The 25,660-nt window shown below is 43.4% G+C and overlaps 1 protein-coding gene across 1 annotated transcript; it reads right to left on the bottom strand.

The window, feature by feature from the left end:
* Positions 1-444: 444 nt before the first annotated feature.
* On the bottom strand, positions 445-24,965 carry niban2b (niban apoptosis regulator 2b). The gene is given in 14 exon segments (XM_070905003.1): positions 445-2,125; positions 2,525-2,636; positions 2,771-2,878; positions 3,151-3,264; positions 4,706-4,861; positions 4,946-5,133; positions 6,806-6,968; positions 7,108-7,212; positions 7,464-7,602; positions 11,726-11,897; positions 12,871-12,976; positions 13,079-13,207; positions 15,803-15,933; positions 24,812-24,965. Coding segments are annotated over 14 exon segments (2,406 nt in total). The 5' UTR covers positions 24,867-24,965; the 3' UTR covers positions 445-1,397.
* Positions 24,966-25,660: the final 695 nt, after the last annotated feature.

Genomic DNA, 25,660 nt, shown 5'->3' on the forward strand with positions numbered 1-25,660 from the left:
AACTTGAATGGGTTGGGGTTTTTTTTGGCAGATGCTATTTGCACCCAGGTGTCAGTAGCCAACAATGCTATTTGCACCCGGGGTTTATATACTTCTATATATATCACACCAGAATCAGAATCAGAATTATTATATTGATCCCCGGGGGTGTAATTATACTATACTATATACAGACAAGCATCTCAACATCGGAGGAAAACGTGTGTGTGTGTGTGGCCTTGTATTACTCATGTTGCAGGGACAAATCTGTTAACACAACTCACATTGTGGGGATTCACCTCCTTTTGGGGACAAAAACGCAAGTCCCCAGAATGTGAACCATCAAATTTGAAGGTGAAGCCTTGGTTTAATGTAAGGGTTAAGGTTAGGCAAGCAGTGGTTACGGTTGAGGTCAGGAAATGAATGCAAGTCAATGTAACAACAGATACCATGACGAAAACCTGATAATAATTTATCGATAATGATTTATTATCAATAGCATTTGTAATAACATATCATTTGTATCGCACAAGTGTAAAACACATTTAAAAAAAGTACACTGGTCAAAAGAGAGAAAGGGGGTGCAAAATAAATTAAAATGGGGTGGAGAGATCAGCTAAGCCACTGATGAAATTATATAAAATGGTGTCAAATGACAGTTTGGTAGCCCACTGGTCCATAGAAGTATTTATACACAATATACACAAGCTTTCTTTGTCAAAAAGGGATAAAGTAGTGTTATTCCCACCAACCGTTAAGTCTTAAGACGTCAGTTTGTACATTTGAGACAACGAATGATGTAATTTTTGAGATGGAAAAAAAAAATTGCCTTTCAGAGACTTTTCCACATTTCTGTTAAGTATTTTCTGTTGGCTAAATAAGGTAATAATAACCAATAAGTGAGTTTCCAATAGCAGAAAACTGTATTTTGACCAACAAATGGAGAAAAAAAGCAAAAAAAAAAAGAAAAGCTAATTGCTGAAGGTTATTGAAGGCCACACAGTTCAACAAGACCCGACTTGAAATAATTTCTATGCATTTCACCAAAAAGGCACCTCAACTGGGGTGTTACTTACAATCCGCCACGTTTTCTAAAACACACACACCCCGCTGTGGACTCGAGGCAGTCCACCGTGCTCACATTTATAAACCCGGTGAAGAGAAAACAACGCTCGGAACTTACGTGGATCGAAAGCTCAGTCTTTGCTGAGGGTTTTTCTGTCGGATGCAGAGTTGTGAAAATTATACAGAAAAAGAAAAAAAAAAAACCCACGACAGCACCGGAGCCCTGCTCGGTGAAAGTAATCTGCCGAGTGATCACCATGCCTGAAACTGGTGTGGAAACTAACAGACGCTTAATGTTTCAGTTTTCAATCTTTGTCAAAAACAACAACAACAACAACAAAATAATAAAGACTTTAAGTCAAACTAATGGAAATCTTTTCATCACTGGTCTTAGAGTCGCTGGTTTTGGACTCTGCTTCTTGTGCTGCGTCGACGGCCGTCTCCGTCACCTCAGGGTGCTCCTCCACTGTGCTGGGGGCCATCTCCTCCTCCTCCTCTCCCTCCTCTGCCTCCGCCCCTTCACTAGTGGGAGACTGGAAGCCGCTGTCGTCGTGTGGAGGCGGGGGGAGGTCAGGCGTCACCTCTGAAGCGCTCTCCGAAGCAATTTCAACCTTAACTGGGACTTCTTTACCCTGCTCCTCCGGTTTGGCCTCCTCTTCCTTCAAGACAGAACCATTTGACAAGTCCAGAGGGTTCTCCGAAGCTTCAGGACTTGCAGATCCGTTCCAGTCTGGAGAAGCTTTACCGTCCGCGTTCTCCTTCCCCCTGTCCCCCTCTTCTCCGCCCTCCTCCGGGATATCGTCGACGCCGGGCACCTCCATGCATGATTTGCTGGTTAGGTCCGGGGAGCCTTCCACCTGGATCATGGACACCACCTGCTTCATCCTCCTCCTCCTCCTCTCCTGGGACTCGACACCGTCCTCACCTGCTCCGTCCGCCTCCTCTTGGGCTCCTCCGTACTCTCCGGCCCAGTCGATGGAGGGGTTTTCTCCCAGTAAGTGCAGGCTGGGGTCGCTGTTGCTGAGGACAATGCTGTCCCTGTACAGGTTGTGTCTCCTCTGGACTGCCGCCTCCTTCACAGCTACAGAGAGACACGAGAGCAAACGTCAAACATCAGCGTGATAAGAGCGACCTAAAATGACAGAATACAGTGACCTATAACTTGAGCCAGCCACCAGGGGGCAATAGAGAGTTTTGGCTTCACTTTTGGGGGAGCTGTCGGGTCGTCTGTGGCGTAGAGGTATACGTGGTTGTTTTGCAGCAGCCTTGTGTCATCTGCATGACATTTAACAAAAAAGGTAAAAGGAGGACCTTGAAATTTGCTGCTTGAGCTGGCGGTTGCGCCCAACCCGAAAACAGGGCCCCCCAAAAAAAAAACCCAAAAAACAAAAACGTGCGATTGTTTTCAGATTGGCTGTGAATAAATGTGACGATGAACTACGCAAGTGCGGGAAACAGACAGGATGAGCAGAGGACTGACCCATCATGATGTCCTTCATGACTGAGTGCAGCACCACCTCCTCGAAGACGTTCTCCACCAGGATGAAACCGGAGAAGTCCTCAAAGATCAGCTCCTGGAAGCGCGGCAGCTCCTGGTGTACAATATACATTGTGGATGATTTCCCGCCCCCCCCATGACGGAGCACACACACACACACGGATGAAAATGAAAAGTATTCCCATGAATTAAAAACAAAACAAAAAAAAAAACACTCCGGAGACTCACCGAGGCGCAGGAAGGGCGGAGCTGCTTTAGCATGTAAGGGATGAAGATCTGGAGGAGAGCCTCGCGGAAGAAACGCTTCCTCACTGTGCTGCTGTCGTAGTCAAATTTCTGACGCAGTAAAAGAAAAAAAAACACAAGACAAAGCATTACAACCATCTCAAATAAAAATGGTAAATATAGTGCACTATATAGCGAGTAAGGGGGGATTTAAGACACAGCCACAGTGTATACAATATAGATCCTCTTCATGGAACCTGTGACCTCCTGTGTGTTTTTTGGTTTGGAATTAGAGTGATGATCTACTAGCCTGTTCTCTGTGTGTGTGTGTGTGTGTGTGTGTGTGTGTGTGTGTGTGTGTGTGTGTGTGCGTGCGTTTTTACCTTGATAACTCTGTCCTGGCAGCGCTGGATGGCCTTACAGAGCTGCTCTGTGCCCTGAGACTCCAGACTCTGGTGAAGGATCTGCTCAAATGTGTACACTGCATCGTCCATTTGCTGTGGACACACACACACACACACACACACACACACACACACACACACACAATACAGACAGACAGAGACAATATATCAGAAAGTTTTATCATACTTTTCCGTTGATAACAAATGTATAAATGTATGTTTTTTTGGTGTTAAATAGTACGTTCGGGAAAAGTTTGCCAGCGTTATAATTTGCAGCTCAAACTTTGTAAACACGTGTAACTGGTGAAATATCCATGCGTTCAAAAAAAAAAAAAAGGTTAAAACATAACACGGCCCTGCCCTCCAGTCTTGCCGTTTCTGTCCAATGACGTGCCTGAACCCCTTCATTCGCTGTTCTCCTGAGTTACTCAACCGCCATTAGAGGGCGCTCACCTTCCTGCAGTTCTGCTGCAGGACAAGCTGAACCTCGTCCCATCCCTCTACAAACCCTGAGCAAAAAGGGCGCTACAGTGTGTGCTCACAGTCAGCTTGAGCTGAAAAAGGTCCCGATTCCAAGAAACCAGAAACGCACAACATATCTAGTACTTTGGAGAAGAAATAGGCTCCGGAACGGCGACTAAAATGGACTTTGTGATGAGAGTTTACTGGAGGAAAGGCCTGTAGTGTCTGAACAGTACTTGAACTCTGAATGACCTTGAGTTAAAGTGTAGACCCCACCCCCACCCACACACACCCACACACACACACACACACACAGGCGCCACTGAGGAGGTCATAATAAGCGATTCCTCCACAGGGGCGGTTGAATGCCAGAATGCCTGCCTCTTGGATCTCTTCCTGCGCAAGTCTGGACACACAGGAGATTATTGCAATTATTTCAAGGCCCCCGGGCGTTATATAGAAGACTCAAAGGGGTTGGGTCACCCACATTACAACAATCTGCCCATGTAGACAGTTACGGCTTCATTTGATTTGTTACATAACCGTCTCCGCGATTTCTGAATTGACCCCCATGACACAGTGGAAGGTAAATGGCATTTCGTTTGCGATGTCTCAGCACTGACAAACCTGGAACACATTCCAGAAACAGTGTCCACGTTAATCTGGATAATCCACAAGAACACACACACACACACACAGAAGTTTAAGTCAAAACGGGGACTTCTTTCTTTGGTAGAAAGTAGTTCCAACAAGAGAAGAACGCACACGTCTGGCAGTGAATAATGACTCTGGCTTCCAAACACAACAGAAGAGCTCTTATTCTGGAGGACTGCAGTCAAAAACAGTGGGGAAACACACACCCCAATAGTGGCCCGAGGGCAGCTTCTAACATCAATTGATGCACATTTCATGCTTTTCTTTTTAGATTGCTGCAAAAAAAAAAAAAAAAAATCCAACTCAATACCCGTTTTGTGTCACTGGAAAGGCTTTGAACCCTCTGCACATGTGGACCAACACAGTGCCCAATTTAAAAAACCCAGAATGTGAGATCCACACAGTATAAGAGTGTCACCTCTCTCATGAGGATCTGGGCCCTCTGGACAAACACCGAGGGGCTGGAGACGTCAAACCTCTGCTGCAGACCCTCCAGGCTCAGCTGCTCCACCTTCTCGTAGCAGCTCTGCATCTTCACTGGGTGGAAGGCCAGCATGGAGATCTTCTCCATGTGCTGAGGAGGAGGAGGAAAGGATTGGTACTTCTCCATATGCATATCAATCACGTTGTCAGCGCACACTGAGAGCTCCTCCTCTACCTGCGCCACGGTCTCCTTGGTTCCCTCATTGAGGGCGTTCTTGCTCATGTCCACCAGCTCTCTGAAGAATACATCGCGGACCTCGGAGAAGCCTCGGCTGGTTGGCTCCATCAGGGCGTCTAGGATGGAGCCGATGTAGGGCTGGATACTCACCTTCAGCAGCTTCTCGGCCTTGGGGACAACCACTCCTGGGGGGTGGGGTGAGGAGAGAGAGATGGAGGTAAACATGTGGGGGTCATAGTGTTGCACAAACCTCTTCGTTCGTTGTCGAGTTACTTTGAAAATGCTGGTAACTAAAGCAAGAGGAGAACTAGCGCTCTTGGCTAGACAACACAATATCATTTCTTAAGTATGGACCATAATATTACAAAACATAAATACTAGGTCAGATTATATACATACATATATACACATATATATATATACATATATATACACATACATATATATGTATATATACACATATATGCATATATATATACATATATGCATATATATACACATATATGCATATATATACACATATATACACACACATATATGCATATATATATACATATATACACACACATATATGCATATATACATATATACATATATACACACACATATATGCATATATACACACATATATATACACACACATATATGCATATATACACACACATATATGCATATATACACACATATATACACACATATATGCATATATATATACATATATACACACATATATGCATATATATATACATATATACACATATATGCATATATACACACATATATACATATATACACATATATATACACATATACACATATATGCATATATATACACATATATGCATATATATATGCATATATATACACATATATATACATATATACACATATATGCATATATATATATATATACACACATATATATGTATATATATATATATACATATATACACATATATATATATATATATACACATATATACACAGACATATATATATATATACACATATCTCAGATATTATTATACAATTTGAAAATAACACTTTTACTTTATATGTTACTGCCTACTGGCTCCAGCTACATACTTGGTGTACATACATACATATGTCATCCGACTCTCGGCAACGAAGCAAATATTGCATGTAAATGTTCATCCATTGTGCGTTTGGTATGTAGGTGCCATTAGAATTTTGCAGTGGCAACTAAAAAGAATTGGCAAACACTATTTGATGCAGAAATGTTATCAGGAGACATTTTTAATTTTGAGTCTGAAGAGCCACTAGAATATATATATATTATAAATTTGTTATCTATTATGGGATACATTAAAAAGTTGGCTAATTCATTTGGATTTAAACAATAAAAAGGGAACAAACAAAAAAAACAATAGGTCATTAAATGTCCGTATTGTGTATTGAAAATGATGAATTCATAATGTAATTTCAAAATTGGTTATTTTAGAAGCTTGTATCTGTATTTGTTTCGTTACAAAGCCAGGCTGCTTGGACTATTAAAAGGCGCGTGTGACGGTGCAATGAAAAGATCGCGCTCCTAAAAATAAGGAAACGTCATCCGATAAGTTGCAATATCCACAGGAAACAGTCTGTTCAGACTTTCATACACATTGCTAGTTTTTTTAAGTTCACCGTTTGGGTTCACTGCACAGTTAACTGTTCTGTGCCGTTATTGAATGCAATGAAATTAAATATACAAAGAGATATTTCAAAAGAAGTAGGCTACTCCCCCCCCCCCTTTTTTGGAATTGTATGTGGGTAAAACAAGGGTCCCCTTAAGAAAAAGGTGGATTTAATTTTTTTTTAAAAAGGATAAAAACTTTGTCCCACTCTCTCGCCAACCTCTGATCTTGTTGGTGACATGCTCCTTGGAGGTGATGATCTGGTCCATGTCTGTTCGTACAGAGGCCTCCAGGGAGGAGCGGGTCGCCTCACACTTCTGCAGCACCACCTCGTACTGGTCCCGGCACTTCCCCTGCACCAGGCTGTACACCGCATCACTAATCTAGACAGGTAGGAAACACACACACACACACACACACACACACACACGCTCCTGTTATTTACAGTTGCTCAGTTTAAGTGTAACCAAATATACCCCCCCAAAAAAAAGTAAGTGCGACGTGCGGGGAGTGGTTTCTCACCAGCATCCACTTCCTTTGCCTCTCGTATAATTTGCCTTTGAAGCGGGGGGAGATGAGCTCCCTCAGCTCAGGGAGGAGGCCCTCCATCACCAGGTTAGACAGGATCTACAAGGAAAACCAGACCCACACATAACTCAATACACGACGCCGGAATACAAATCGCAATCATGTCACCCACCACATAAACACGTTCGACTAGATACATCCAAGTGTGTTGTGTTGTATTAAAATTGATCTGATTTGACATTATAGCTCCCTCTGGAGCCACAAGAGGTTTTATATAAACCCCCCCCCATATGCAGGAGTACTCCCCAACACAAGTCTTTTGTTTTATAGTGCAGACAGCGTTTTGTTACCTGTGACGGTACACCACACATCATCTCCCAGGTGCCATACTGCCCTTGGGCTTGGCGGTAGAGTCGCACTGCGTCAGTGAAGGCCGGCGTTTGGACTTTATTCTCCTCTGACAAACCTGGGGGAGGGGAAGATTAGCAGCTGTAAGTGGTTTGCGTATCAGCGCACCTTTGGCCGCACCACATCTACATTTCTTTGCTGTATCTTAGCGTCTGTTACTATAGCAACCATACAACCCAGCAGATTATGAACATGTATGGCTGAATACATATATAGAGCGTTTGCATCTTTATTTAAATGATTTATACACATGCATGATGCTTTTTTCGACGTTCCTCAAGTTGCCTGGCTTCCAAAAAGAAAATGAAAATCCGATCGAATTCAGAGGAGCACGTTAACACCTGGTGCTGAAAGAGAGCGTGTGAATTCTGAAATGCTGTTCAGCCTTGTTGGACAGCGTGCGACAACTCCGAACTATGACAAAGCCAGGGAGTGTGCGCGGAGGGCGGGGGAAGTGACGGGACCAGAGTTCCTTGTAGTGGCAGAGACAGGAAGTCCCAAAATCTCATGTGGTTTTTCTAGCTTACATCCCACAAAATGGCATCGCCTTGTATAAATCACAAGTAGTCACTCGCACCTCCTCGATTGAGCCGAGGCTTCTTTCAAGGGTGACCCAAGATTACGTCAAACCTACTATTCAAAGCAGCTCATACCAGACGACTGGTCTTAACGGAATCCTGGTGATATGTTTGGTGTGTACACTAAGATGGAAAAAAAAAAAGGGATAGGTTTATCCAACTCTTTTAGTTTAATTAGACAGAAAAAGTTTAGAATTATGAAATCGTTTGGTGCATTTCCGCCCAACTGTGTATTTTCGATTTTAACTATTGGATTGGAAGAGCACTACATTTAAAAAAAACCCAAAAAGAACAAAACGTTATAAGCTGAGCTGGTGACGTTGGCATATCAAAATTTTGACAGACCTTAAATGTCATGAAACCTGCTTGTGCATCCCAGAGAAAACCTTCTTGCCACCCACCCGTACATGCCTTCAATCCGCTACAAAGGCCAAAAAAGAAAGAGTAAAAATGGGAGGTGGTACGTAACCACACGCTCCCTGGTTTGAGTCCAGATGGTAGACTGTTCCCCTCTACAGTATATTTGTGCTCCAACCAAACCGTACCAGCCAAGTCAAATTACAGAGTTAAGCTCGGAGTTCAACTTCAACAGCATATAACATGGCGGCTAATGGAAACTCAGGATCAAACCTGCGAGTTCCTTCACCACTAAGTTACCCTGAACAACCCCTCCCACTAAAGCCTGATTTTTCTCCCTGAATTGGCAGACCTTTTTTTTTTTTTTAAAGACGCGTAAAAGCTTCAAAATTCACGAGTGGGGACTGACGTATTTTAAGTCGTAGAACAAAACGTTGAAATCTCTTCAGCTTGTGTGTAACCACAGACCTTATTTCAGGCATCTAACCAAAAACCCAATTCAAAAAAAACCCATTGACTTCCAGAAGAGGGAACTGGAAGTGTAAAAATGCTAATTTCTGGGTTTTAGGACTCATTCCTGCAGCACTCTATTGCCTGAGGGATCAATGATCAGGTCCTTGTGGTGATCGGATGGATCTTTGGCATGTCAGAAATTTTGGTCGGCTGTCTTGCAGTTCTAGCTCTTCCAGGGCCTCTGAAAGCCCCAGGCTGACTGTGTGTCGGTTGGTTTGTGGTACTTAGTTTATTTGAGAATATACACCACTACATTACTTAATGAAGTGTAACGATAAGGGTCTTTGGCGGGGTCCCACGTTACTTCCTAATCTTGAGGTTCTGCCTTGTTGAGGGGACCAGACTCCATACGTTTATTCTTTGATTTAACAGACTATAAAATGTCAGAAAATTGATGAAAAGTGCCATCATAGTTTTCAAGAGCCCACAATCAAGTTTTCAAATGACTTATTTTGTCCAACCAACCATTCAGAAGCCAAACACATTCAACTTACAAACATTTAAAAAAAAAAAAAAAGAGAAAAGCCTGTGAATGATTCTCGCATGATGAATGACCTAAACGACTTTCATTCCATTATTAACTATATCAAATATTAAATTTGTGTCTAATTGAAGATGAATACATAATGTACAAAGAGGAATGGGGGCAGGACTTAATACCCCCCCCCCCAAGTAAATTAAGCCAGCCCTGTATTACACCATCATACACCGACAGAACCCTGTGTGTGAAGAATGACTTGCCGAGCCTGGGGTGAGATTGGTGCAGCCACACCTCGTTTAACAGAGCCGTTCATAAGCCAGGTCTCTGTTGCGTTGCTCTGCGTGGCTCATGGAGAACACATGGAGTCATTCAGTTGTTCATGCGTCACGCAGCTGGCCTGTGTCACGGCTCAAGCACGTGAACTACCGGGGTCATTTCCTGTTTTCAGGTTCCTCACAACTTGCACTACGATGCTCTGCACTTCTGAGAAAGTAAAAAGGAGCAAATGAAAATCCACTTAAGGAGGTGAGAAAATCTGGAAAACAACGTTGCTTTACTCAACTGCACACATTTGTGTGTTTTCCTGGTTATCACATAGTTTTATGACTGAAAAAGGACTGCTGACAAAACTGAAGAAGGTTAAAGTTCGAGGCTTTTTGTCCCTGTGATATTTCAAAAGATTGCAGAAGAGAAACGCACTGAAATAAAAAAACAGCAGGAGAAAACAGTCAGAGACTCCACAAACTGAATGAATTTAGAAGGAATCAGACGGTGACGGAAAGCACTTGGACACAGCGCAGTCTGCAAAGAATGCGCCGCCGTTAAAGCCATGCTGTAAAAACCCACTCTGGCACCACGCATCAAATCTCTCAATTACCAAGGAAGCTCCACACGTCACTGTATAAACACTGCTCGGATGGAGTGCAGCCCTGACTCACTGCTGCAGCTGTATGACATTCTGTGTAAACTGCACGCTGGCGTGACAAACGAGTCCAAGGCACGAGTTTCAGTAAGCGGAGAGAAAACCAAGTAGAAGCATGGCGCATGGGCACGACTGTAAACATACATTTTAGCACCCTAGCATTCTAGGAATTACGTAGGTTTATGTTGGACCTCATGATTTACCATCCGACACAAACATCCAGGGTCAGCACAGGAAGTGGCGCGTCCTTTATGTAGCGAGGCGGAAAATAAGGGCGCGGAGGTCGGCCAGCGCGCAACACGCCTTGACCTTTGTGCAGGAGATCGTAGTTTGCTTCCCGTCACAGACACGCAATTCCTTTCCCATTACAACATTAGCAACACCGCAGTCGCCATGCGCAAATGTTACAGAAAACTATTCTTGCCTTGTGATTTGGTTGAATCTCATGGCGTGCAAATATTAGGTTTTTATGCTAGCCCTATATAATAATAATAATTTGCACTATAAAACTATTTTTAAGTGCTTTCCATACAATAAAACCCAAAAGGCAACAACAGAAAAACCTAAAACAAGTAAGAACGTGTCAACAAACAACAACAACTTAAAAACAGATCAAAACTACGCATGCAAGCATTGCCAAGAAATGAAAAAAAAAAAAATCAAATTAAGTCAAATAAAATTAAATAAAAAAAAAAAATAGTGGGAGCAATTCACATAAAAGCTTGTTTATAAAAGTGTGTTGTTGTTTTTTTGCTAGCCTAATTTCCTCAGGGGGGCCTTGCTTGAGGATCTAAGGCTGCGTTCCGGCTCATAAAGAGTTTAAAAAGGTCAGCAATATAACTAGAGGCTTAGACTTTTCTGTGCCTTAAAAGTAATCAGGAAAATCTTAAAATGGATTCTAAAATTACTGGTAGCCAGTGCAGGCGCGCTAAAACAGGGGTAATACAGTCTCTACGTTTAGTGCCGGTTGAATTACCTTCTCTAAATCAGCATGACATAAAAAAAACTTTTTATTTGTATTGACTTTAGTAGAAGATATCTTGGATAACTTGTCACTTTACACCTTACAATGTTTTTTTTTTTCACCTTATAAGTCACCAAGAAGATTGCCAACAACCACCTGATCATATTTTCATGTTCCTTGTAACCAAAGTAGTAACCAGAGTTCTATTCGGGACTGTGATATATAGTGTGACAGTCCTAGATCGAGGTCTTGTATATACATATATGTATATACAGTATAAATACTGTGAAAGTTGGATGTGAAAACCTTCGGAGTCACAGGCTGAATTTTAGGAAGTTGTCATTGTCCATCAGGGCATTTAGAAGCATGCGTTTGTAGTTGGGGAGGACTCACCATCATTGGCGTGTCGGACGCAGTCTTGGAGGACAGCGTACCACTTCTGCTGCTCTTTCTCCGTCACCACGCAGAAGTAGTAGTGGCGGGCGTAAGGGTGCCAGAGGATCAGAGGGAACTGGGTGGCACACTTTAGGAAGGGTGAACTTCCCACTTTGGCTTTCTCACCTGGAAAAAAAAAAAATGCACACGACACGAAGACACTTAGCACTTCCTTTGAACTTTGTGCAGGCCTCTCGAAAAATGCATTTGAAGGGGTTGACGGTGTTGTGCAGTCGAGCATTAAATCGGACCCACGGAACATTATTTTAGAAGATAAGTCAGTCAAAAGCCAATCATTTTGGACAAACAAACAAAATTCTATTCTATGCTTATAAAATGATTCTTGATTTGCGAGGGTCCTGCTACAATGTCCAAGGTGAGGGTCACTACGCAGGCAGTATAAGTAGCCTCACTAGCTAGCCCCCCCCCCCAAATATGTTATACTACATTACAACCTTCCCAATTCATGCAAACGTAAGCTTCTATTTTGTCAAATTTTGTGAGCCGCATTCAAGGATCCCTTCAACACACAAGTTCGTTTCAAATGTATGCATTATACTTCTATTATCACTCATTTCTGCTTGAACGTTTTCAATCGTGGGGGTGGCCCAGCACTACTTACTGCACCCAGGACGCCTGGCTGGAGAAAAACACAATGCTATTTTAGTAAATATTTAGTAAAATAGCATCTTTAAAATACCTCAGGCAATGGTCGGCCAGCAGTAAATGTACAATAGTTAAGGTCCCATTTGACGAAAAAAGGTCAAAAGGAGGTTTAAGTGATGCCTGGAATAATCGGATACAAAATCCTTTCTTTGTCCCATTCTACTAACCTGCTGACCGTGTGCATTGCTACTACTCACCATTTCCACCTAAACCAAATACAGTCAAGATATTGCATCTGCCTTACTCTGCAAGTTAAGTGGTTATGATTTACCATTACTAAAATCCGGGGGTCCAGCTGAGAATTTGTCCTACGGTTGACTGATGATATGAGTAGAAGCTTTTCCACCCATGGTAGAAATACAATTATTTTAAATTTCATTTCAAAATTCAGCCACTGCTCCCCTCTAATCTTCCTCCTCCTCCTCCTCCTCACCAGGCAGACTGTTGCTGATCAGATCCAGGTATTGCTCCATAGACGTCAGCACTTTGTAGCCGGCACAGTTAATGGTTCCTTTGGGATGGAGGCGTCGGTCGTGGGACTGGTAGTTAAGACAGGGAGCAGAGTTAACATGTTAAGACAGTGAATCAAACTAGCATCATCTAAAAAAAAAAAGCACAGTACAGTTTTTAAACACCCTCACCGCTTTGTTGTCGTAATAGTTGATGTTGTAGGAGTCTGGAACGAAGAGGAAGTAGTTCCTCCATTTCTTGTTCTCCTCCAGGTACTGAAAGAGTGAGCCAGAGAAGATGGACTTGTTCGCCAGAGGAATCTGTGGGAGACAACACATTTTCAAGTCAAACCTTATACACCACAAAAGACACATTTTCATGGCAGACTGAGGGTTGGGATCGTTTTTGATTCTCCTAGTCTTATTCTTGCAGCGCCTGGTATAATTATCCTTTTAGGGAGGGTAGTGCACCGCCTATCGTACGTTCAGCTTAACAGACCATTCTCTGCAGGGCCTTGCAGGTCCTGTTAGGTGCAGTTTCTTTACCAGGCATTGATGTTCCCAGTCAGGACACTCTCGATTGATGGTGCAGGAAATTCCTCAGTATTTTATGGGATGCCTGGAATTTCCTCAAGCATCTGGGGAGGTTAAACAGTCTCTGCGTTGCCTTTCTTACAGAGTCAGTATGCAGCACCCACGATGATGTGGACACCAAGCTATCCACCCTCTCCAGAGAAAGTTGATATTAAGGGGTTTGTGTTTCCTTCCCTACTTCTTCCCAAAGTCCACCATCAGCTCCTTAGTCTTGCGGACGTTCAGGACTAGGTTGTTGTCTATGAAGTGTTTTCTACTTCATTCAGGTAGGTCTTTTCATTGCTATTTGTGATCAGGTCCATCACAGCTGTGTCGTCGGCAAACTTGATGATAGTGTTGGAGTTGAAAGTGGCTACACAGTTGTGCGTGTGTCCTGTGTTAAGGATGAGGGTGCATAGGGTGTGTCCGCCCAACTTCACCACCTGGGGTCTGCCCGTCAGGAAGTCAAGGATCCACGTGCACAGTGAGGTGCTTAATCCCAGGTCCTTAAGCTTTGTGACGAGTCTGGAGGGAATTATATTGTTGAACTGTAGTCTTGTCCAGGTGAGATAGGGTGGTGTCGAGGATATGTGCTATGGAGTCTTCCATTGATCGGTTCGAACGGTAGGCAAATTGTAGTGGGTCCAGTGAGCTGGGTAGTGAGGAACAGATGTAATTGGTCATAGTTCTTAGGCGTTGCCATGATGCTTCTAGGATTGCCCTCCTGGATTTGTAGCTCCACTTCCTTTCCATACCATCTTTTCGCCTCCTTTACTGCTCCTCTTACATTGTAGGCTGCTGCTTTATAATAGTACATGTTGCCAGACTGGTTGTGAAATGATTTATCTGTAGTTTCGGGTACAGTCGATTCTGTTTTACGAATTAAATCCACCACAGAAATCCATGGATGTCATCGGTGACGTCAACAGTGGGGTCCTGGAACGTGATCCAGACTGCGTCACGTTGGCCTGACCATTTCATGACCTCTTGCGTCAGTTCACATACTTTGACCTCAGCAAGATGGCCACATAATTGCTCTTTCCAAACACAGGCAACGATTCCACTCTGTAGCAGTTTTTGAATGGCGCATAGCCGTGGTGATCCAGAGCGTTTATACCCCTTGTGGCACAGTCAACATGTTGATGTAAGTCTCCAGCAACAATGAGCACGTCACCAGGATTACCAATCTGTGGGCAGTTCAAGTCCTTGCAAAGACCTGACAGGGCGGATTCTGTAGTCGCCTGTGGTGGGATGTAGACCACTGTGATAATGACCAATGTAAATTCCCTTGGTAGAGAGTGCGATCCGGAGTCTGTCAGATCGGGAAAAAGGAGTCACCTGGTTGAATGGTGCCGTCCTGTATTCCAGGATTTAGCCAAGTTTCAGTAAAACAAAGACCATGACAGTTCCTGATATCCCGTTGGAAAGTGATGCGGGCACGGGGGTCGTCCAGTTTATTATCCAACGCCTGTACATTAGTTAGCAGGATGCTGGCAGAGAAGATCATGTGGCCTGGGATCACAGCCAGTGTTAAAAACCCTCCACGTTGTTGTCCGATGTTGAGATGGATGCAGAGATGGTCTTTCTTGTCTGTGGTCGGAATTGTTGTTGTAGTTGGTGTTAATCCCCTACACTTGTAACCTTGGCCGGCCAGGTAGCAGAGTCAGCAGGAGGAGAGTTTGCAAAGTGGTGAGTTGACCATTTCCCTATCCTGATGATTGTCTCTTAGTCATATATTATCATTGTCCTCTAGAGGTTTACTGTATTCTTTTTTGCCACATGTGTTTTAATAAGACCATTTAATATAATGTTCTTTAAAAGAATAATGCCACCCTGTCACAGGGCTAGGTATCGCTAGAATTTTTTTTTGATACTCGTGTCAATACAATATGGTACATGAGTTTGGGTAACAATACCATATTTAATAGCTTACTTTGAGAAATATTAACATGTTTCTTTTTTACAAACCCCTTAACAAAAAAGCAAAATTCCCAAGTGTTAAATGTTTAAACAAAGAGAGCCATAGAAGAGCCACCTCCGGCCACAGCCACGAATCAAAATACTGGCAATTAAAAATGTGGCTTTCCAAGTTGAAATGATCAGATTCAATGTCCAAGTTCTGGCTTTCCAAGTACAAAGTTTGAGATACTAAAATCCGACTTTTTTAATAATTCAGTTGAAATATTACCTAAGTACTTTAAAAAGGATTGACTTTGGACTAAAAACCTTAGATTTAGTTCGTCTTCCACCTCTTGGTATTTTCTGCCTGTTCAGAAGTATAGAGTATAGGAGTATAGGATCTGTGCTCAGAGTGTTGCGGAGTGGTCGAAGAGAATGCTTTACCTTGCGGTGTAATAGCTGGGGTTGCGGGCCACCTCCTCCTTCTATGTCAAAACGGATTTTGTTAAAGAGAGCCACTGCATACTGCTGCTCATACAGATGCCCAAACTCCCCCATCACCTCCCCAGTCCGAGCTGAAACACACACACACACGCACACACTTAGCACTGTTCAAGAAGTGTTTAAGATCGTTGTCTCAGACATTTTTCATATTTACACAATGAATGCGGGCGCATGTGCAATGACCATAACGCCCACTGTGTTTGAACTTTACGGCTTCAGGATCTGCCAACGTCGGCTATACGGAAGACTTTTCCACCATTGATTTTTGTTTTATTTTTTTAAATCAGGGCCTTCTCAATGCGAGAGTAGATCAACAAACACAATGATGAATACAAATTTCCACAGTCCATGAAAAATGGTTCAAATGTATTGTGTTAAGACTTGAGTATGAGGAAAAACACCATGGCAAGAACTTTTAATAATAGTTTCCCCGATATAGGGTACAATTAAATTAGCAGTGTAGGTCAAATAACACTTAAAGAGGTCTGAGGGGCAGGTATTTTTACTTTTGACATTAGAACCGAGAGTTATTCATGCGGGAAATGTGTAAGATGAAAGTCAAACATAGACTTGACACGTCTAACCTCTCACACCGTGCACTGATTTGCACCGACTGCGGAGCCCTTTTTACGTCCGTACATGTAGTTAGTGATGCGAGTCCTTTAATACTACCTGCTTGTATGGGTCAGTCCCAAAGTGTAACTCTTGCTGAATAGCAGCCACTGTGAGCTCCCTTTTTCATTTGCAAGAGGAAGGTAGTGCGATTTCGTCATTCGAAAAGGTCTCTTTAACATAAAGAAGGCCTACATCACAAGCAATTTAGATGTACGTTTGAAAATGACTGACTGACTGGTGCCACACTGCTCCAGATGGAATGGGTCGATAACTGAATAGAAGTTCCACATGAATATTTCCAGCATAAAACCCCAAGTAGAACCAGCTAGGACCCTCCTCACCACCCCACATCTAGGACAAAAGCGAGAACATACCTCTGCTGTATTTGCTTCCCTTTAGGAGGCATTCGTAATGACTATTGTCTTCGAGTATTAAAAAGGGTCTAGAAGTTGCCTTAAGTCATAGAATCTTGAATGGTTTTGATTGTAATAAAGTGGTTTTGGTAAGATTACAAAACATGCAGCAATAGCGATGAGCAAAATGGAATTCCATCTGGACTGGACTGGGAAATATCCATCTCCCTAAGCGTAGCTGCGACTGTTGGGACATATTTGATCCCACCTGCTCCGCACTGTGGTTACGAAACCCTGTTTTTTGCATTTGGGTCGATGCAGGAAATACTGCATACAATTAAGCCCTCTGGTAAAAAAAAAAAAAAAAAGGTATTAGGAGGGTAACCACATAGCATCATGATTGGACTGGGTCTAGATATGAAGAGGAATTCTCACATGTGGCCAGCAAAAAAAAAAAAGCCATATAGACTCCCTTAAAATGTAGAGTCACCGTGAGACAACAAACACTAGATGGATACAGGCGAAATGGGCCCGACATCATTGTTTGAACTGATTAAGGCAATCTACCTTGAATAAACATCCTTGTGACCAAACAGGGCGAACCACTTCTCTCCTCCACATCCCGTCGAGTCGCACGCCAATAGAGGATCTATTGAGAGCCAGCGCTTCCCAAGTCTGAGGCCCTGGTTCTCCGCCGGACTAAAGGTGGATCACTCCCCTCTGGGTTTGGGAGTAAGTTACTGCCTCAAGCGAAGGAGTTCAAGTATCTTGTTCACTTGTATAACGTTATATTTAGCTAACTATTAATCACCGTCAGTTAATTATGTTGGCCAATATTTGCACTGCAGCTTCTTGGTCGTCTCCCTTTGCTTTCATTCATTATTATCTGCAGGATGTTTTCCTACTTGAGGGTGAAGCCTATACAATAAAAGAGCTGCAACTCCAGATTCTAGGAGTATTGGCGCAGCCCTCTAAGATCTGGGCCTCGCTGGTTCCTTTAATAGCCGAAGAAAAAGCTGTTTTTTGACAGCCGACTGTCTCAGTCTAATTTATACACAAGGTGAGGCCCACACAACAGGGGGTGTGACGTTTTTTTTCCCAGTGCTATACTATTCACATCTATACAACCAATACGTTTATGATTTAAATCAATTACACAATTACACACCCCTCCTCTGCATTTGTGTGATTTGTGATTTGTGTAGATCGTTTGGCTAAATGATCGCCCGGTTTTGGTCATTACGAGCCACCGTACCCGACATGTGTATCCATGGCCAATGCCAATGAACGTCCTTAATAAACCAGCGGTTACTTCAAGACAACTCCTTTCTACAATTTTCATCTCGCGAAAAATTGCCTGCGACATTTGCGTTGGGCCCCGAGGGATCCCAAACCCAACGCAGTCCTCTACCTCGGGCCACCCAGCACAGTCTCACAATATCCTGTGGGAAACACCGAGCGCACTTTCAAATTTACTTCAACCTCTTGGGTGGGAGGAGCTGAGGCACTGTAGAATGAGGTCATCATAGGTGGCTGACCCTACTATCAGGAACAGCAGCAATAAGTTTAAATGCAGACCTTTAGCCTCTTTATTATTGCTCAAGTTCTTTTCAAAAGCTCTCTCATATTATTTGTGACAAGCAGCAGCCTTTAAAAAAACAAACAAACGTATCAGCTGAACCCTGAACTTCAGTTTCATCCGACTGGCAAGACTGACCGCTGCTGCCTCGAGGTGGTCGCTTGAAAAAACCCACCACGGTTGACATGCGTCTTTTGGAAAAGCCACTCAGCGTCATCCCATGACAACCAGACCACGTCAGACCGCTGAGGGGGATTAAAAAAAAAAAAGACCTCATTCATTTCAAACAATTGAAGACGTCAGGAGATCCACTCAAGTTCCACTGACCGTCCACTTTTCCTACTGAGAACATCCCTGATTAGGAAGATTTTTTACGACCAAAACGCTCCAACAAAAGTGCTCTGTTCACAACATTGTGAGGGTGTGTGATGGAGGCAGGAAGCCTGGGACACGAGTGTGTGAACGCCTGTATGGGATCTTCTCTTTATAGTGCCAGAGTGTCTTAATCTACCATTAGTCAAGGACTAGTAATGGATTTGGCCATGCTTGTCTTCAGCCCTATTCTCATGGGGACTAAGCTGATGTACTGAAGTACCTCTACTCACTCTCCACTGCTCAAAGAGTCTTGGACCTAAAAGATGGATGTTTTTACTGAATCGCAAAAGCATGGACAGACAGTTTTATCATTTGAATAAAACAGAAATGTGCAGAAATGTGAAATGTGCAGAGATGTGTTCCAAAAAGGTCAAGAAATTCTGTCGCCGTGCTGCTGATGCTCATAAAAAAAAACTTTCCCTTTCCAATTCTGGGACAATTTTGGAGGAATTGAGTAACTGTGGTGACGTGTTTTGTTTCAAATTGCAATGACAAAGCATTCTGAATTTACTACCGCTCTGATTCACACCAGCTCTGATAGTCTTCTCCATAGCAACCGCAGCTGAGGCTCATGGGTAGTGGTGGAAAAATGACTCAGATCCTTTAACCGAGTAAAAAGGTACAAGTAAAAGCAGTGAAACATGACATTTTTAGATGAATACCGATTAATACCACATTGTACTGTCGTAGCTGGTTGAGGGGGAGCTAGTTTGAACTGCTTTATATACAGTTAGCAAGTCATGTTTAGTCAAGTGGCACCAAACCTAGGGGGGTCAGGTTAGGTAACCCACCTAAGGGTCACCAGAAAAAAAAACAAAAAAACAGTTCTTTAGTAAATCTACTTTGTTACTTTCCACCACTGCTCATGGGAAATGTAGTATTCAGAGCCAACCACCATACCAAACTGCAGGGAAAAAAATCTAAATATGCGGAAATGATTTAAACTGATGGCAATAACATAAACCTACGATGCTGTCAAATGATCCAGGAGCACTGAAGATGTCGCCACTAAAGCTAACTGGAAGTGATTGAAAAATAAAAGTGGGCCAGCAGCTTCTCCAAGTTCACAACTCTAGCTTGTGTGAGCAGATGCTGCGAGTTTAGCTGACTCGTTGTTGTGCTGCAGCCGAGTACCAGTCTAATTATCCAGGGGAGGGGGTGGGGGGGTGGGGGGGCCTCTGCGGTGCTGAGGCCAGCTATCAGCTCTAATGACACTGCTGTGCCATCTCCCATCTAATCTAACCAACGCCGCTTGTCGTTTACGCGGCAGCCTGTCGACAAATCAACAGCTTCAGGACGTCTTGATCATGCAGATCTGAGCCGAGCCCGGACTGCTATTTAATAAACCCACAAGAGAACCCCCCCCCCCCCCCCCCCCCCTACCGCCCCCCTCTTCCTTTCTCCACAGTGCCTTAACAAAAACATTCCACTGAGATAGACCCATAGGCCGACTCATAAATCTAAGAGTCTTTCACACATTGGACTGCAACCCTGAACTTATCTGGAGTTTACCCGGGGAGGAGCTGTAATGGGGGAATGCAAACGTCTGGATCAGTTGGACTGGACATTAAACAGGGTTTAAGACTTTTCATGCGACTGGCACGAAAACCAACGAATACCAAACATCCGAGGGTGAGGAAGGAAGAAGGGTCGCTTACACAAAGACGGCACAAATGTCTGCTAACCGGAGAGACGGCGCGAAAACCACCATCGTTACGAGCGAGTCGGTCACTTCATCCACCGGCACCATCTGCAACGTGCTGTAAACAAACAAACAAACAAAAAAAACACCACGATTTCTGTGGCGTCCTTGTTTGCATCATGTCCTGCCCTCCTGCACACTCCACCCAGGCTCCACCCCTTGCCTTGAGTATTTCCAGTAGGTGAGAATGCATCAGACACGGAAAGTCTCCAGTTGGGATGCTCCATAATTTTTATAATATTTTGTCAATTTTCTATTTATGCTTTTTGACCCCCCCCCCCTTACTATATTTATTGTATGCAACAAAACACCAAGGCAACTTGTATGTGAAATCCTGAATACTTGAACAGGGTAATCTACTGTGTTCTGATTCACACTCCAATCCAGAAGGTGGAACCTTCTGTAGAAGCCCTTTGTTTGTACAGAGTTGATGTGATTGGCCAGTTTCGTGCTTCCTAACCCTGATTGGTTGTTTGATTCAGACCTGGTCCAGTTTTTTAAAAGACTAAATACAAAGTTTTTTTTTTACAGGAGCCCTTCAATTAGATATTGTTAGTGGCATACAATGGTCAAAATTCGTTATTTCAACCAAAATTATATATTCAACAATATTACCTGCTGTAGCTTTAAGATAGTTTACTTTTTTTGGTAGCAAGCTAGGCTTCATGAAGCCATCTCCCCTCTAATGTACCCCTTTTCTCTGGGTTTCATTGTGATGTAACCTCACCAGAAACATTCTGCAGCTCTGTTTGTTGAGATCATTTCTACCTTCAGGCCTGCTCTGCCTCCAACAGAAGTGTGTGTGTGTGTGTGTGTGTGATATATATATATATATATATATATATATATATATATATATATATATATATAAACTGTGGGGTCCCAGCAGCAGGTATTGCCCGCTATGTGTAACCAGTTTAAAACACAAGCCTCTCTGTGCTGAACTCGCCAGGCCACAGAGAGCCACCTTACACTCCATCCAGAGGCTGAAGGTTTAAAACAGAAACACCGGGGGGGGGGGGGGCACACTCCACATCAGGATTTCCTGTTTCCTGGACCCTCACCCACTCACCAAGCTAGCACTGCTCTGTGACTACATAAGAGACTTTTTTTTTTTTTTGTGAAAGTGTGGTCTCCATTAGGCAAAATATTGAAACCCTACTTAATAACTGGAGCACATAAACCCATGCAAGAACTTACAGTCCTTACCAATACATTATTTCTTTCTTAATAATAATAATAATAGCTATAACATCAGCTAGTGAGCGTACTGCTGGAAGGAGAGTAATTCTGTAACTATGTGGTAGATCATCTTGTGTCTTGCGTGAAAATATGACGTATACTCGAAGGAAAAAGCAGAATTAAATGTATGACGATCGGGTCCCGTTTGTTTTTTTTTGGGGGGGGGGGGGGGGTTTGTTGTAAAAATCTATCAAGGTGCTCAGAGCAGCGGTGCCCAAACGAGGGGTTAGGGCCCTCCAAGGGTCCAGGATGAAGCGACGGTGCAAATTAGCATCGAGGGCATTCAAATGGTTAAATCCACATAAAAAGTAGTGAACGACGTATGAAGACTATGTGATACAACCTTAAAAAAAAAAAAAAAGGACAAGTCAGACAACTGTAATAGCATTCATTTTAAAATTGACATGGGCAACGTCCAGGTTTTTGAAATTCTCAGTAGCTAGTGAATATCTGACCATTTTCAGATCAAAACATGCAGAAAAATGCAAACGTCGAAAGCATTCTCCATTTGTATATGTGCACTCATAAACCCAACTTGAACACACACACACAGTTTCCAAAAGAGGAAATGAAAGCTGCCTTCCTGCTGCAGTATTGGCAATCAGGGCAGGGCTTTTCTGACCGGGTGTGGCCCATTCATCAGCCGGTCATAAATCATTGCCTAAACACAATGGCACTGGGTGAATGTCATTAGCTCAACTCTGATAAGGAGTTCACATGTATTTGACCTATTTGATCTCTGTGGTTTAACCGCCTTCTCAATGCGTCAGGAATGAACTACAATCAATGAATGTGTGTGTGTGTGTGTGTGTGTTGTCTGTGTCATATCTTTGAATGCTAAATCCAGGCGCTTCCCTTGAGAGCCAGCTAGGCACCGGGCTCGGCTCATCTTGGCTGCAGAGACTGTGTGGCGCTGGCTGCTGCAGCTCAAGGCCCAGGGAGGAGGTTTTCCATGCAGCCACACAGACACACACTTTTTTCATGCATTCCTTAGATTCCATCCATCTGATACATGTGTGCGTGTGCCTGACTCTGAATTGGCCATTAAAGAGGAAGCCTGGGCCTGTAACATAGCGGTCTCTCTCTCTCTCTCCAGAGGTAGTCAGCTGCATGTGTTCTAGGCCACCAGTTGAAATGGGATAAAGGGATCAATCCCCCCCCCCCCCCAACATGATGATCTGAAAATGTTAAAAATACAGAATTGTGTGGGAGGCACAAAGGCAGGAGTTGACCCCCGCAGTCCCTCCCATTCTCTGTGCATTGTGCATGTGTCCTGTTGCGTTTCCAGAATGCGATTCCGGCTAAAATGAAAGTGTGGAAATCGGTCTGGCTATGCGAGACAAATTCATTTATGTCCAAAAAAAAAAAAAAGGTCACAGCAATCCGTCCACGATTTGTTGACCCATGTCAGTCTGGACCAAATATTACTGCAAAGCATATAAAAGAACTGCCGGTGTTCAATTCATTCTAAAAAGTGCTCAGCTTTCACACCCATTAGTTCCGCACTCATCAACAGAATTACAAAAAGAAAAGGAGGTTCGCCTTTGATACCCAAGCGAGGGTTAGCATTTCCTGTTCTCTCCTGCACTGCACCAACTCCAGTTCCAGATCAGAACACGTTCTAACAAGTCCAGATGCTGATTTATAAAAAAAAAAAAGAAGCTCCATCTTTTCAGGAGTTCTTCAGGGTTAGAAACCGTTGGTTGCTGGGTAAACACATTCATTTCCCCACGTCGCCCATTAAAAGCGACTCAGGAGAAAAAGGTTCACATTCGTATTATGTTGATTATTTCAAAAAGCGAGATCCAAAGTCCAAAAGGGCCCTGACTGACTATAACCTGGGATAACAAGCTGCGATAAAGTCAACAGACATCGGGCTTCCTGGCAAAACACCTCCGGCCTTTTCCTCCGTAGACCCCCGTCGCACTGAAACTGTGACACAAAGTTGTTTCCATTACTATTTTGATCCAAGCTGCAAGCGGTTGGCCGATTAATCTGCAACCATTTTGATCAAATCGACTCACGGTATTTAAGTCGTTTGTCAAGCAGAATTGAGTTAGTTCCTGTGAGAATTTCCGCAACAGCAAATCTTTTGGGTTTTTAAAACCGTTGGTCAGGAAAAAAAAACCCAAGATATTTGCATCAGGAGGCATCACGTTGGGCTCCAGGAAACTTGCGACTGTGATAGGATAACATGTGAGGAAAATGACGGTCATTCGAGGCCCTAAATTTGATCAAATTGACAAATTATGTTAGGTTATTTTTCAACAAAAAAAAATTCTCTGGTTCTAGCTTCTGTTTCACGTCACTGTAAATTGAATAACCTTGGGGTGACAACAGAGACGTCACCTGGGGGGGGGGGGGGGGGGGGGGTTTACCATTTTCTACATCAAACACACTAATAATCTGATGAACTGATGATGAAAATAATCATGAGTTAGCAGCCCTAAAGCCCAAACAGAACCTAGGAGGAAAAGAAACCACATGTCGACTGTACAAATAGGTTAACAGATCTATTCTTCCTGGTAACATTAATGACACTAAAAAGACAAGAAGCAGCTGTAAATCAGAGGTGTGGCGACCAGACAGGTCAGGAAATGATTATAGTTATACATTGTTGATACATACAAACAAACAAAAAGGCATCCACAATATTGTTTGAATTCCATTCCAGGTCATTTTTGACTCTGCTTAGAAAAACCATCATGGGGGGGTGGTTGTACACAAAAGTAAAACGGGTTTTTTTCCCCCCGATTGGTTTCAGGTCTCTTCAAAAGTGATCTGCAGTGGGTTAGGGGGGGGATTTACTGACTTCCACACTACTACTCTGTTACTCGCGTGTTTTTGCGACAGCCGATCAATACTGATTCCAAAGGCAATTAGAAAACAAAAGAAGAAGAAAAGTGCCAGAACCACACTTCCATCCTGGAAAAAAAGGCGACTAATTTTTCCGACACGCTGCAGAAAGTTTCAGACAGCCAGCGGCCGCTGCGTAAAAACGCACATGAGCCAAAAGACGCCTCAACGAGCGCAGCGCCAAACAAAACCTCCGCAACAAAACAAAAAAAACAACAACCCCTCACCTCTTATGATCTCCCGCTTGGCTTCATCCAGGTGACTGGAAATGACGTCCCCCATGGTGGATGCGAACCCAGATCAAGTCCCAGATCGACTCCACTGGCGGACAACCGAGTCTTTAACACAGAACGCAGGGGAAATCCGTTCAGGGAGACTCCCGTCGAGGCTCTCTCGCCTCCTCTCAGCAGGCAGAACCAGGACCGGCCGAAGTTTGGAGTTAAGAGACGGCCAGCGGCGGACACCCGAGGAGGGACACGCCAAGATGTTAGTGGGGAGGGAGGGGGGGGGCGGAGGAAAAAGTTGGCAGAGTGACAAACGTGTGACGGCGTTTTTTTTTTTTTCTCGGACACACACACACACACACACACACACCCTCTTTAAGTAGGAGAGGGAACTCCCACCTCTCAGCCGCGGTGCGTTCAAGTCATGTGGGGAAAACGCCAGGGGTTGCAGCCAGAATTGAAGAAATATTTAGGTTCATCCCACAAGTCCTCTCACATTCCTGGTGCCAAAAGACAGTTTAAAGTACACTTTATTTCTCAATCATGAAGGTTTAAATTGTGTTTCCAAACGATTTCTGGTGGAGAATCCATATATACTTTTTTTTTTTTTTTTTTTTTGGACATTTCAATGTATTCAGTCGAAAAATACTGGTTTCCAAAATAGAAACATTTCCACCTGTATGTATGTTTTACTTGAATGTAAACCTCCCTGGTTGCTAAAACTCTCACATTTCCAGAAAAAAAAAGAAAAAGACAGAGGACATGCTCTCAGTGTGTCCTCACAGGTGGCTGCGGCTCTGCTGACCTCAATCATCAATTACAACCTAACATGGTCATGTGGAGGACATTTCT

The sequence above is a fragment of the Enoplosus armatus genome, chromosome 4, assembly GCF_043641665.1.
Source record: "Enoplosus armatus isolate fEnoArm2 chromosome 4, fEnoArm2.hap1, whole genome shotgun sequence".
NCBI lineage: Eukaryota > Metazoa > Chordata > Actinopteri > Centrarchiformes > Enoplosidae > Enoplosus > Enoplosus armatus.